The sequence below is a fragment of the Grampus griseus genome, assembly GCF_964374135.1.
Source record: "Grampus griseus genome assembly, chromosome: 21".
Classification (NCBI taxonomy): Eukaryota; Metazoa; Chordata; class Mammalia; order Artiodactyla; family Delphinidae; genus Grampus; species Grampus griseus.
The window spans coordinates 23563087-23577847 of record NC_139015.1 but is presented as its reverse complement, the minus strand read 5'-3'; the positions used below and the strand labels follow the sequence as shown (position 1 = coordinate 23577847).

The 14761-nt window shown below is 42.9% G+C and overlaps 1 protein-coding gene across 1 annotated transcript in view; it reads left to right on the top strand.

Annotated features, from left to right (window-relative positions):
- Nucleotides 1-1716: 1716 nt before the first annotated feature.
- The window catches only part of PPP2CB (protein phosphatase 2 catalytic subunit beta), a 30699-nt gene continuing 17654 nt past the window's right edge, over nt 1717-14761 (top strand). Inside the window, exon 1 of the mRNA XM_082680471.1 lies at nt 1717-1849. Within this exon, the coding sequence (XP_082536597.1) occupies nt 1748-1849 (102 nt within the window). The 5' untranslated portion in view covers nt 1717-1747. The remainder of the gene's footprint in view (nt 1850-14761) is intronic.

Sequence of the window (14761 nt, the reverse complement as noted above, 5' to 3'; positions counted from 1 at the left end):
CAAGTCACTTGAGAACAGGAGCTCTTTCAACCTTGTTTCCCACCATATGACTTACTTCTGTTGCTAGGAGTATTTATAGCTTTCCAAACTGACCATGGTCTTTCACACATTTGTCCTCTGCCACTCTCCAAAAAAAAGTTTCTTTCCTCTTCTCCAGGCAACTTCAAGGTTTTGCCTGGGGAGAAGGTTCAAAATTCAGTTCGAGGGCTTCCCTGGTGGCGCAGTGGTTGAGAGTCCGCCTGCCGATGCAGGGGACACGGGTTCGTGCCCCGGTCCGGGAAGATCCCACATGCCGCGGAGCGGCTAGGCCCGTGAGCCATGGCCGCTGAGCTTGCGCGTCCGGAGCCTGTGCTCCGCAACGGGAAAGGCCACAACAGTGAGAGGCCCGCGTACTGCAAAAAAAAAAAAAAAATTCAGTTCGAATGCCACCTTTCTAAAGCTTTCGGTAGCTGTTGCCTAGGAAGGATTAGGCAACGAACACGGCTCCCATACTGTACTATTGGATAAGCACTTGTAGAATTTAATCATCACAACTTAAAAGATAGGCCTCGCCGCGCCCTTTTAACAAATGAGGAATCTGAGGCTGGGGGCGATCCGGCGATTGTCCAAGGACATGGCTAGGAGGCTGGGAATGCCAAGAGGGAGTCCTTGCCTTCTGATACAGGACGTTGCCTGCCACTTGGGTTCAGGCAACATCCTGATAGAGGAAGTATGCTTGGTTAGCACCTGCGCTCCAAGGGACCTGGCAGTTAGCAGTTGCTCGTTAAATGTTCGTTGAATGAACAAATCATCAGAATTCAGTAAACACTGCATAAACGCGGTGAAGAATGCCGGCGTTGGAAGGGACACATTGATGCCACAGAGCAATCGGCTCGTCTTTCTGATGCTGAAAGGGAGGATTCGAGATGTCAGTGCTGCACAGCTAGCTAATGACAGAGCTAAGACCAGAAAGAATTTATTTATTTATTTATTTATTTAATAGATACGGAATGCCTGCTATAGGAGAGTGCTAGACTCTCGGGTCTATGTGGTCGAGGAGAGACACAAGCTTACCAATTCCCTCCTCAGAGCGCTAAAAAAAAAAAAAAATGAGAGAGAGAGAAAAGAGAAAGCACTGCAAGAGAGTAAGGTGGGGACAGAATTCCCAGAGAAAAGGATGCGAAGGAAGAACCTGGAGCGCTTGGTCCGGACCCGAAGTGAAAAAGAATGATACAAAGTGGAAGAGCGAGAAAGCGGCGCGACCCTCGGCCCCTCGGCCCGTTTCTCCGCCGAGCCACACGGGGCCGCTGCATCCCTCCCCGCGTCTCGGGCCCCGGCGGCGCCGCCTGCTCGCCTTTTCCCGGCGGAAATGCCCGGGCGATGACGGACACCCGGAGGGAGGGGAGAGAAAGAGCGAGAGACAAGGGGCAAGGGAACGGGGAGCGGCCGGCGGGCGGGAGGCGGCGGCGGCAGGTGCCCATCGTCCGGCGGGAGCTGCGCGGAAGCCCCGCACCTCCCCGCGCCCTTCACCGACTCCTGGGGCGCGCGGCCCAACGGGCCAGGGCGGGCAGGGGTCTCCCGGAGGCCGTGCGCCCGGAGCCGCCCGCGGGGCTTGGGCGGGGCGCGGGGTCGCGCTCCCCGGCTCCTTCCTCTCCCGCTGGGAGCTGGCGGCGGCGGCGGCGCCGGGCGAGGGGAGCGGCGCCCGGGGCTGGGGCGCGCGGGGGCGGGGAGGGGGGCGGGAGGCAGCGGGGGAGGGGCTCGGGCCACCATGGACGACAAGGCGTTCACCAAGGAGCTGGACCAGTGGGTCGAGCAGCTGAACGAGTGTAAACAACTGAACGAGAACCAGGTGCGGACGCTGTGCGAAAAGGTAAGAGAAAAGGGGCGAGATGCGGGCAGGGACCCCGTTCCTCCTCCTCCTCCTCCTCCTCCTCCTCTTTCTGCCCTCCCCTCCCCCCCTCCCGGAATGCCTGCCCTGTGTCCGGCGCGCCGGTCCGGGGACCCGCAGGGCTGCGTCTCCGGTTTGGGCATCCTTCCCCGGGTGGGGTCGGGCCCTTCCAGGACCCCCGGGAACCCAGCCCACGATCCGGACCGGACGCTCCCGGTCCTGGCCTGTGGGGTCCGGGGTAGGTGGGCGGGGGCATTGTGGCACCCGGAATCCACGCCCTGAGTGTGATTGGGGTTGCCAACGCTATTGTGGGGGAATTGCTGACACCCCAGCATTTCCCGTGCGGACTAGCCATCCCGGCGCTTTAGCTGGCCGGCAGATGAATCTCGTGCGGTCTCGAAATTGAAAATGCACCGAAAACGAACCTGGGTGTTGTGACTATCAACGCGCTCTGAAATACACCCAGGCTTTTTCTCAGGTGACTCGGGCCCATCAAAAATCAGTAAATTGGTATGCGTGAAGCATTTGTTTGTAGAGAGGTGGGTGTGATGACAGACTGTGATTTTTAAAATAGAACTTGACTTTAGTTGAGACAGATGGTGACTGGTCTTCACGTTGAGAGGCTCTTTGGAAGCAAAAAATTGTTGATTTTCAGAAACAAGACGGCAAGTCTTAAGTTTGGCAACAGTGCTTGCCTGAAATGTTTAATGGGGTATGTGTTTTTCGTGCAGGTTAGCACTTTTCAGAAAGTTATTACTATTATATGTAAGTTTTTTTTCATTTTCAGAAAGTAATAAAATATGCAGGTGGTTTACTGTTTACAGTTGCTGTTGATAGTGTGATCTAACTTTCTGAATTCTGTGTGCATTGTTTTCTTAACCACTGTAATTATTTCGGACTTTCCATCTTTTCTCATTCATCTTTTATGTAGTTTGGACTAAATAATTTTTATGTAAGAAGGTTCCATGTGAAGGAGTAACGAAGTTATTTATTTTTTAATGTTTTTGGATTTGGGGGGAGGGGGTTTAAGCCAAAATCCGTAAGACTTTCTTCATAATTGTGTTTGGAAGTCAGGATGCCTCAGAAAAGCACTAAAGAAAGAAAGATTTTGTCATTATTATTTATAAGGTACCCTTAAAATTAAGCATCTTAGGAATGGAGGAGTAATAGCTAATATTAAGTAGTTAGAATAGTGTTTTTTAACTACGTGTAATGTTGCTTAGGGTCTTTATGTATTAAATAACTTTTTGTGAAGTATAGTTAATTTACAATGTGTTAGTTTCAAGTATACAACAGAGTGATTCAGTTTTTTTTGAATTTTATTTTATTTTTTTATACAGCAGGTTCTTATTAGTCATCCCTTTTATACATATTACTGTATACATATTAATCCCAATCGCCCAATTCCTCACACCACCACACTCCCCACCCCCCCACCCCTACGGCTTTGCGCCCGTGGTGTCCATACGTTTGTTCTCTACATCTGTGTCTCAATTTCTGCCCTGCAAACTGGTTCATCTGTACCATTTCTCTAGGTTCCACATATATGCGTTAATATACAATATTTGTTTTTCTGACGTACTTCACTTTGTATGACAGTCTCTAGATGCATCCACGTCTCTACAAATGACCCATTTTCGTTCCTTTTTATGGCTGAGTAATATTCCATTGTATATATGTACCACATCTTTATCCATTCGTCTGTCGATGGGCATTTAGGTTGCTTCCATGACCTGGCTATTGTAAATAGTGCTACAATGAACATGGGGGTGCATGTGTCTTTTTGAATTTTGGCTTTCTCTGGGTATATGCCCAGTAGTGGGATTGCTGGGTCATATGGTAGCTCTATTTTTAGTTTTTTAAGGAACCTCCATACTGTTCTCCATAGTAGCTATCAATTTACATTGCCACCAACAGTGCAAGAGGGTTCCCTTTTCTCCACACCCTCTCCAGCATTTGCTGTTTGTAGATTTTCTGATGATGCCCATTCTTACTGGTGTGAGGTGATACCTCATTGTAGTGTTGATTTGCATTTCTCTAATGATTAGTGATGTTGAGCAGCTTTTCATGTGCTTCTTGGCCATCTGTATGTCTTCTTTGGAGAAATGTCTATTCAGGTCTTCTGCCCATTTTTGGATTGGGTTGTTTTTTTAATATTGAGCTGCATGAGCTGTTTATATTTTGGAGATTAATCCTTTGTCCATTGATTCGTTTGCAAATATTTTCTCCCATTCTGAGGGTTGTCTTTTCGTCTTGTTTATGGTTTCCTTTGCTGTGCAAAAGCTCTTAAGTTTGATTAGGTCCCATTTGTTTATTTTTATTTTTATTTCCCTTACTTTATGAGGTGGATCAAAAAAGATCTTGCTGTGATTTATGTCAAAGAGTGTTCTTCCTATGTTTTCCTCTAAGAGTTTTATAGTGTCCGGTCTTACATTTAGGTCTCTAATCCATTTTGAGTTTATTTTTGTGTATGGTGTTAGGGAATGTTCTAACTTCATTCTTTTACATGTAGCTGCCCAGTTTTCCCAGCACCACTTATTGAAGAGACTGTCTTTTCTCCACTGTATATTCTTGCCTCCTTTGTCATAGATTAGTTGACCATAGGTGTGTGGGTTTATCTCTGGACTTTCTGTCTTGTTCCATTGATCTATGTTTCTGTTTTTGTGCCAGTACCATATTGTCTTGATTACTGTAGCTTTGTAGTATATATAGTCTGAAGTCAGGGAGTCTGATTCCTCCAGCTCCACTTTTTTCCCTCACGACTGCTTTGGCTATTTGGGGTCTTTTGTGTCTCCATACAAATTTTAAGATTTTTTGGTTCTAGTTCTGTAAAAAATGCGATTGGTAATTTGATAGGGATTGCATTGAATCTGTAGATTGCTTTGGGACAAATATCAACAATATTGATTTTTCCAATCCAAGAACATGGTATATCTCTCCATCTGTTGGTATCATCTTTAATTTCTTTCATCACTGTCTTATAGTTTTCTGTATACAGGTGTTTTGTCTCCCTAGGTAGGTTTATTCCTAGGTATTTTATTCTTTTTGTTGCAGTGGTAAATGGGAGCGTCTCCTTAAGTTCTCTTTCAGAGTTTTCAACATTAGTGTATAGGGATGTAAGAGATTTCTGTGCATTAATTTTGTATCCTGCAACTTTACCAAATTCATTGATTAGCTGTAGTAGTTTTCTGGTGGCATCTTTAGGATTCTCTATGTATAGTATCATGTCATCTGCAAACAGTGACAGTTTTACTTCTTCTTTTCCAATTTGTATTCCTTTTATTTCTTTTTCTTCTCTGATTGCTGTGGCTAGGACTTCCAAAACTATGTTGAATAATATTGGTGAAAGTGGACATCCTTGTCTTTTTCCTGATCTTAGAGAAAGTGCTTTCAGTTTTTCACCATTGAGAATGATGTTTGCTGTGGGTTTGTCGTATCTGGCCTTTATTATGTTGAGGTAGGTTCCCTCTGTGCCCACTTTCTGGAGAGTTTTTGTCATAAATGGGTGTTGAATTTTGTCAAAAGCTTTTACTGCATCTATTGAGATCATATGGTTTTTATTCTTCAGTTTGTTAATATAGTGTATCACATTGATTGATTTGTGTATATTGAAGAACTCTTGCATCCCTGGGATAAATCCCACTTGATCATGGTGTATGATCCTTTTAATCTGTTGTTGGATTCTGTTTGCTAGTATTTTGTTGAGGATTTTTGCATCTATATTCATGAGTGATATTGGTCTGTAATTTTCTTTTTTCGTAGTATCTTTGTCTGATTCTGGTATCAGGGTGAGGGTGGCCTCATAGAATGAGTTTGGGAGTGTTCCTATGCAAATTTTTGGAAGAGTTTGAGAAGAATGGGTATTAGCTCTTCTCTAAATGATTGATAGAATTCACCTGTGAAGCCATCTAGTCCTGGACTTTTATTTGTTGCAAGATTTTTAATCACAGTGTCAGTTTCATTACTTGTGATTGGTCTGTTCATATTTTCTGTTTCTTCCTTGTTCAGTCTCAGAAGGTTATACCTTTCTAAGAATTTGTCCATTTCTTCCAGCTTGTCCATTTTATTGGCACAGAGTTGTTTATAGTAGTCTCCTAGGATGCTTTGTATTTCTGTGGTGTCTGTTATAACTTCTCCTTTTTCATTTCTAATTTTATTGATTTGAGTCCTCTCTCTTTTTCTTGATGAATCTGGCTAATGGTTTATCAATTTTGTTTATCTTCTCAAAGAACCAGCTTTTAGTTTTATTGATCTTTGCTATTGTTTTCTTTGTTTCTATTACATTTATTTCTACTCTGATCTTGATGATTTCTTTCCTTCTGCTGACTTTGGGTTTTGTTTGTTCTTCTTTCTCTAGTTTCTTTAGGTGTAAGGTTAGATTGCTTATTTGAGATTTTTTTTTGTTTCTTGAGGTAGGCTTGTACCGCTGTAAACTTCCCTCTTAGAACTGCTTTTGCTGCATCCGATCAGTTTTGAATCGTCGTGTTTTCATTGTCATTTGTCTCTAGGTATTTTTAAATTTCCTCTTCGATTTCTTCAGTGATCTCTTAGTTATTTAGTAACATTGTTTAGCCTCCATGTGTTTGTGTTTTTTACGTTTTTTTCCCTGTAATTCATTTCTAATCTCATAGCGTTGTGGTCAGAAAAGATGCTTGATATGACTTCAATTTTCTTAAATTGACTGAGGCTTGATTTGTGACCCAAGATGTGATCTATCCTGGAGAATGTTCCGTGTGCACTTGAGAAGAAAGTGTAATCTGCTGTTTTTGGATGGAATGTCCTATAAATATCAATTAAATTTATCTGGTCTGTTGTGTCATTTAAAGCTTCTGTTTCGTTATTTTCATTTTGGATGATCTGTCCATTGGTGTAAGTGAGGTGTTAAAGTCCCCCAGTATTACTGTGTTACTGTTGATTTCCTCTTTTTTTTTTTTTTTTTCCGGTATGCGGGCCTGTCACTGTTGTGGCCTCTCCCGCTGCGGAGCACAGGCTCCAGCGGCCATGGCTCACGGGCCCAGCCGCTCCGCGGCATGTGGGATCTTCCCAGACCGGGGCACGAACCTGTGTCCCCTGCATCGGCAGGTGGACTGTCAACCACTGCGCCACCAGGGAAGCCCTGATTTCCTCTTTTATGGCTATTAGCATTTGCCTTATGTACTGAGATGCTTTCTGTGTTGGATGCATATATATTTATAATTGTTATATCTTCTTGCATTGATCCTTTGATCTTTTTGTGGTGTCCTTCCTTGTCTCTTGTAACGTTCTTTATTTTAAAGTCTATTTTATCTGATATGAGTATTGCTATTCCAGCTTTCCTTTGATTTACATTTGCATGGAATATCTTTTTCCATCCCCTCACTTTCAGTCTGTTTGTGTCCCTAGGTCTGAAGTGGGTCTCTTGTAGACAGCATATATATGGGTCTTGTTTTTGTATCCATTCAGCAAGCCTGTGTCTTTTGGTTGGAGCATTTAATCCATTCACGTTTAAGGTAATTATCAATATGCATGTTCCTATGACCATTTTCTTAATTGTTTTGGGTTTGTTTTTGTAGGTCTTTTTCTCCTCTTGTGTTTCCCACTTAGAGAAGTTCCTTTAGCATTTGATGTAGAGCTGGTTTGGTGGTGCTGAATTCTCTTAGCTTTTGCCTATCTGTAAAGCTTTTCATTTCTCCATCAAATCTGAATGAGATCCTTGCCAGGTAGAGTAATCTTGGTTGTAGGTTCTTCCCTTTCATCACTTTAAGTATATCATGCCACTCCCTTTTGGCTTGTAGTAGAGTTTCTGCTGAGAAATCAGCTGTTAACCTTATGGGAGTTCCCTTGTATGTTATTTGTTGTTTTTCCCTTGTTGCTTTTAATAATTTTTCTTTGTCTTTAATTTTTGTCAGTTTGATTACTACGTGTCTTGGCGTGTTTCTACTTGGGTTTATCTTGTATGGGACTCGCTGCGCTTCCTGGACTTGGGTGGCTATTTCCTTTCCCATGTTGGGGAAGTTTTCGACTGTAATCTCTTCAAATATTTTCTCGGGTCCTTTCGCTCTCTCTTCTCCTTCTGGGAGCACTATAATGCAAATGTTGTTGCGTTTAATGTCGTCCCAGTGGTCTCTTAGGCTGTCTTCATTTCTTTTCATTCTTTTTTTTTATTCTGTTCTGCGGCAGTGAATTCCACCATTCTGTCTTCCAGGTCACTTATTCGTTCTTCTGCCTCAGTTATTCTGCTATTGATTCCTTCTAGTGTAGTTTTCATTTCAGTTATTGTATTGTTCATCTCTGTTTGTTCTTTAATTCTTCTAGGTCTTTGTTAAACATTTCTTGCATCTTCTCGATCTTTGCCTCCATTCTTTTTCAGAGGTCCTGGATCATCTTCACTACCATTATTCTGAATTCTTTTTCTGGAAGGTTGCCTATCTCCACTTCATTTAGTTGTTTTTCTGGGGTTTTATCTTGTTCCTTCATCTGGTACATAGCCCTCTGTCTTTTCATCTTGTCTTTCTGTGAGTGTGGTTTTTGTTCCACAGGCTGCAGGATGGTAGTTCTTCTTGCTTCTGCTGTCTGCCCTCTGGTGGATGAGGCTATCTAAGAGGCTTGTGCAAGTTTCCTGATGGGAGGGACTGGTGGTGGGTAGAGCTGGGTGTTGCTCTGGTGGGCAGAGCTCAGTAAAACTTTAATCTGCTTGTCTGCTGATGGGTGGGGCTGGGTTCCCTCCTTGTTGGTTGTTTGGCCTGAGGCAACCCAACACTGGAGCCTACCTGGGCTCTTTGGTGGGGCTAATGGTGGACTCTGGGAGGGCTCACACCAAGGAGCACTTCCCAGAAACTCTGCTGCCAGTTTCCTTGTCCTCACAACCACAGCCACCCCCCACCACTGCAGGAGACCCTCCAACACTAGCAGGGAGGTCTGGTTCAGTCTCCCCTGGGGTCACTGCTCCTTCCCCTGTGTCCCGTTGCGCACACTACTTTGTGTGTGCCCTCCAAGAGTGGAGTCTCTGTTTCCCCCAGTCCTGTGAAAGTCCTGCAGTCAAATCTCGCTAGCCTTCAAAGTCTGATTCCCTAGGAATGCCTCCTCCCGTTGCCGGACCCCCAGCTTCGGAAGCCTGACGTGGGGCTCAGAACCTTCACTCCAGTGGGTGGACCTCTGTGGTATAAATGTTCTCCAGTCTGTGAGTCACCCACTCAGCAGTTATAGGATTTGATTCTGCTGTGATTACACCCCTCCTACCATCTCATTGTGGCTTCTCCTTTGTCTTTGGATGTGAGGTATCTTTTTTGGTGAGTTCCAGTGTCTTCCTGTCGATGATTGTCCCGCAGCTAGGTGTGATTCTGGTGTTCTCGCAAGAGGGAGTGAGAGCTCGTCCTTCTACTCCACCATCTTGGTTCAGGACCAGGTGATTCAGTTTTACATATATATATATTCTTTTTCAGATTCTCTCTTGTATTAAAGTTATTACAAGATATTGAGTATAGTTCCCTGTGCTGTACAGTAGGCCCTTGTTGTTCATCTATTTTATATATAGTGGTGTGTATATGTTAATCCCCAACTCCTAATTTATCCCCCCCCCATCCACTTTGGTAACCATAACTTTGTTTTCTGTGTCTGTGAGTCTATTAAATAACTATATGTTGACTCAAGAGGATTTAGTTCTGTAAATAGAACTGCCAAGCAAATGGTATCTTTGTGTTTCTGAAACAAATTGTTTACTTACCGCTTCAAATTCGACATTCAGTTTTCTTGCATGATAAACTATAACTTCATGTCTTAGAATATATGTTTTAACTCGATCTCTCAGGCTCTAGTGTCAGGTGAAATATCCAGTTCTGAAATTAGCTGAGTCAGTTAACCTCACTGTGAACAGTAGATGTAGACTTGAAGTTATGGGCAAAGTTGGTAGTTGAATTGGTTTTACCTTTGACTCTCTAATAATTTTAAGATGTCTTCCTGGAGAAGAATGTTGTACCCCTGCTCAGTCACACTTGAGCCTTAATCACTTGAGCAAGCTTTCTGAATTTGCCCAGAGAGATTCTTTTAACTTCAGCTCCTAAATAAATTGGACTACCCATCTCTAGGACCTCTGAGGTATATTTCAGCTGGTATCTTACCCACTTCTTTCTTTGTATACTTGTACTTTGCCACTAAGCATGATTTTTTTAAGTGAAAATCTCCTGTCATTCATCTTTGTCCTCCACCCCTTTGATGGGGTTGCCGACGGGCTGGAGAAGAGTGATGGTAGCCCTTCCTCGCTACCCCCCTGAGCAGTGCTTCGTGCGGCAGCCCCCTTCTAGCAGCTGTGGTGAACCTCTGTGGTGTATATTTTCTGTCTTCTAGCCTTAGTCTAAAGTTCCATTTCATTTCCCTACCTCTACCCGCCTTTTTCCTGCCAAGTGCAGTGTTTGTTTATAGCAAACTCTAGTAGGCAGCCTGAGTTCAAACCCTGGCTCCACAGCTTGATGGCTGCCAGTCTCTGCACCTCTGACTCCTTATCTAAGACAGGGATGATCGTACTTGCTGATCTCCTGGGGCGGTTGTATTAAGATACTACTGGTGTAAAGTCCTGACCAGAAATCAGCAATAAGTATTAAATGAAGAAAAGCTAAAAATAAAAGTAGCTATTTTATCTTGTTTTAAATGTCATCCTATTTTCTTTTGGAAAAAGATGCAAAATAAGTAGAAGTGTTGATATGACTTCTCTGTGGAGAATGTACTTCAAAAGAGGTTTTCTATAGAGTGGTTCTAGAACTCTGAAAAATGCAGTTTCATTATATCTTTTTAAAATTTTATTATTATTTTTTTTTGGCTGCGTTGCGTCCTCGTTGCTGCGCGCGGGCTTTCTCTAGTTGCGGTGAGCGGGGGCTACTCTTTGTCACGGTACACAGGCTTCTCATTACAGTGGCTTCTCTTGTTGCGGAGCACAGGCCCTAGAGCACACAGGCTTCAGTAGTTGTGGCACGTGGCCTCAGTAGTTGTGGCTCGAGGACTCTAGAGCGCACGCTCAGTAGTTGTGGCGCACGGGCTTAGTTGCTCTGTGACGTGGGATCTTCCCGGACCAGGGCTCGAACCCGTGTCCCCTGCATTGGGGGCAGGCATATAGAAAAAATGTAAGAGACAATAAAAAGTCAAACCTAATTGTAAATATCATCTTTTTGTTTAATTCTTTGTGACTAGATTTTAGGTTTTTTTTTTTAAGTAACATGATTTTTTTGGAGTCTGTTAGAAATACTATTCTATAGAAAGGTACATCGTTGTGAGGGTGATTTCTCCCTCAAAATTAAATTCGTATTCTAACTCAGATTGCCTAAAACGTGAAGGAGTCAGCTGAAATTAAGACCAAAGTGGTACTGGAAAAAGCCCTGTTTTGAGGTAGTGGCAAAAATAAAACCCATCCTAATGCCAATTGGAGAACAGCTACAAAAAATATGGGTATGAATGATATGGTATGTCGGCCTTCAAGGTTAATTTCTGTCTAGAGAAAAACTGTTTGCATAAAATAGTTAAGGCATGTCTTCCAAGAAGGCGATTAGCTCTTAACATGAACTTAAATTAGCAGTCCAGCTTTGGAGCTGATTGCACATTTGACTGTCTTACGTGTGTAGAGAGATTGCTTCTGCCATTTGTTTCTGCAGCAGCAGTATGCACAGTGATTTAGAAAGAGAGTGTGCCTGGAGAGCCGGTCTGGCACTGCCAAGGACATTCTGTGGCTAGAACTTTTTTTTTTTTTTTTTTTTTTTGCGGTACGCGGGCCTCTCACCTAGATAGCTCGTCTCTTTCTACTATAACAAAGAATGACATGATTACAGTGGAATATGAGGTTAAACCCCAATTTTACTGACTGAACAAATCATCATGTTCCGTGCTTATCTAAGCCAACCTTTCATAGCAGACAGGTAAAGTAACTAAAGCAAACTAGACTAACATGAACTACTGCTAATGACGAGAAAACAGACCTTTTAAAATCAATTCATCATTTCTCGACTTTACGTATGATGTGTAAAATCATGTTCATAGATAGAAAAAATGAAGATACTTTATAAACGTTTCACATGGAGTAGTTTTATTTGCAACATGTGCCTTTTATTCTACTTTGAAGATCTTGCAGAAAGTTTTCCTTCAGTGTTTTTTTCAGGACAAATGTTCTGAAGGACTTGGTGAATGAAGTCCTCTTTGATGAAAGGAAACCAGAATACCAGAAATTGAAGATAAAATTAATGCCAAAACAATCACTGCACTTTAGACTATGTAAACTATATTTCTGAACTTAGATTTTCTAAGAAAAATGGCATTAAAATCACTGTCATCTTCAAAGAAGGCTAAGTCAGAGCTGCAACAGCATTTCACATTTAGTTTTAGGGTTTTCCTCATACATATATATATATATATATTTTTTTTTTTTTAATATTTATTTATTTATTTGGCTGCACCGGGTCTTAGTTGCAGCACACGGGATCTTTAGTTGCGGCATGCGGGATCTAGTTCCCTGACCAGGGATCGAACCTGGGTCCCCTGCATTGGGAGCCCGGATTCTTAACCACTGGACCACCAGGGAAGTCCCTCCTCATATTCTTTTTTTTTTGTTTTTTTTTGCGGTACGCGGGCCTCTCACTGTTGTGGCCTCTCCCGTTGCGGAGCACAGGCTCCGGACGCGCAGACTCAGTGGCCATGGCTCACGGGCCCAGCTGCTCCGTGGCATGTGGGATCCTCCCGGACCAGGGCACGAACTCGTGTCCCCTGCACTGGCAGGCGGACTCTCAACCACTGCGCCACCAGGGAAGCCCGCTCCTCATATTCTTAAATTGAGATGTAATTCACATACTATAAAAGTCGCCCTATAAAGTGTACAGTTCCGTGGTTTTAGTATATTCGTAAAGTTTTGCAACCATCTCCACCATATAATTGCAGAACATTTTCATCACCCCAGAAAAGAAACCCCCTGCCCACTAGCAGTCATTCCTCATTCTCCCTTCCCCCCATCCCCTGGCAGCCACTGATTTACTTTCTGTCTCTATGGATTTGCCTGTTCTAGACATTGTATATGAATGGAATCATGTAATACGTAATGTTTTGTGTCTGGCTGGAGATTCTTCCATGCTGAGCATGTGTCAGTACTTCATTCCTTTTTGTGGCTGAATAAAATTCCCTTATATGAATATGGCACTGTGGTTGTTTTCATAATTAAGTTATTGCCATCTGGAATTTGTTTTGAAGTTTAAAAAGTTTTTTTTTTCAGATTGAAAAAGTAATACATATTTGTTTTTTAAAAATTAGAACATCTCAGAAATGTAGGGGAAAAGCAAATGCTCTCCACTGTTGCACCCACCTTCCCTGTCCACTACCATCCTGCCTCAGAGGCAAACATTAGGTAGTTTTCTAGGCCTTGTTCTCTGTGTGCAAAAAACATGGGTTTTGGGGGGTAGGGAGGATGTTTGTGGTGTATTGTTTTCATTAAAGTGGGATCACAGTTATACTAAAATCTTTTTTTTTAACCAAACAATCTGTCTTGGCCTGTGTACATACATATAGTTCATTCTTTCTTAATTTCAACAGACCATATGATTTATTCTTGTGTTTCCAAGCTTGACGTTGCCTGGCATACAGACTCTTGACTGTGGTTGAACTGAAAGAAAAGGTTTATTTCTTTGTATTGAAAAAAAAAAAAAAGGTCAGTTCTCATTTATGGAAGAACCTTGTAACTGTAGGAGGACAGGCCACCCTACTTACATTAACCTAGCCCTGTAGGATTTGGAACTTCATTTAATCTCATCTGTTTTGGAGATCACTCTGTTCTATGGCTTTCTTTCGATGAATTTGCCTAGGAGTAAGAGGTAAACTCTAATGTTTTATAGCAGATTATTTATGTGTAAATAGAGGGGAAAGAAAATAACTTGTGTACTGGCTCTGCCAACACCAAATATGTTAGCCCTTTGGGATCATGGCTCTGGCAGTGGGCACCAGCACAAAGCTAAAAATAGAATGCCACCTGTTGAGAAGCTGGGGAGACTTGACATTTATATATTCTGCATTCTTAAAATGTGGGTAGAGGAAAAATAAAGCATTATATGTGAATGTCATTCCCAAAGCTTTATTTTTCTCAATTCTCTTCCTAAGATAGATTTGACTTTATAGCAACAAGAAAGAATTTGTTTTAAATGGGTGAGAAAGGAAGCAAGTTTGCATGGATAGGTACACAGCGACGCGTTAAACTTGCTGGTATACTGTTAAGCTTTATGCCTGGATGTGTCTGTGCCGGGTGGCGTTTACCATCACCACAGTCCTTCACTTCACAGTTGAAACTTGGTCTTGTCAGAGTCTTAGAGATAATTAAACTTTGGGTGCTAAGTCACATTAAAAAGCACTCATGAGAATTATATATAGAATTACACGGTGTACAGAAAAGAGTGTAGCAGTCCTAAGACCACTGTATGTAGAAAGGTCTCATTTCAAGGTTGTCTGGTGTCTGGAAACTTGGATTTGGGAGGCTTCCCACCATTCCCTGTTAAGCGTGGCTCGCTGTGCCTAAACTGTTGATGCAAACAGTGTGATTTATGCGGAACACGTGCTGTGCTTTTGAAGTCTGGAATTTTGGTACATGCTAGGCAGGGAGTATCCATGTGACCAGCTCCCCTTTACAAATCCTGGGCACAGCGCCTCTAATGAGCTTCCCCGTGACTGACGGATTTCACATGTGTGGCTTCAGCTTGCTGCTGCAGGTGTTAGGCTCACTCTCTGCAGCTCCACTGGGAGAGGACTCCGGAGGCTTGCGCTCGATTTCCTCGGGGCTGTGCCGCATGTGCCTTTTTTTGCTGATTTTGCTTTTTTGCTGTAATAAATCATAGCCATGAGTACAACTACGTGCTGAGTTGTGTGGACCTTCTTTTATGAATCACCACCAAACCTGGGGCTGGT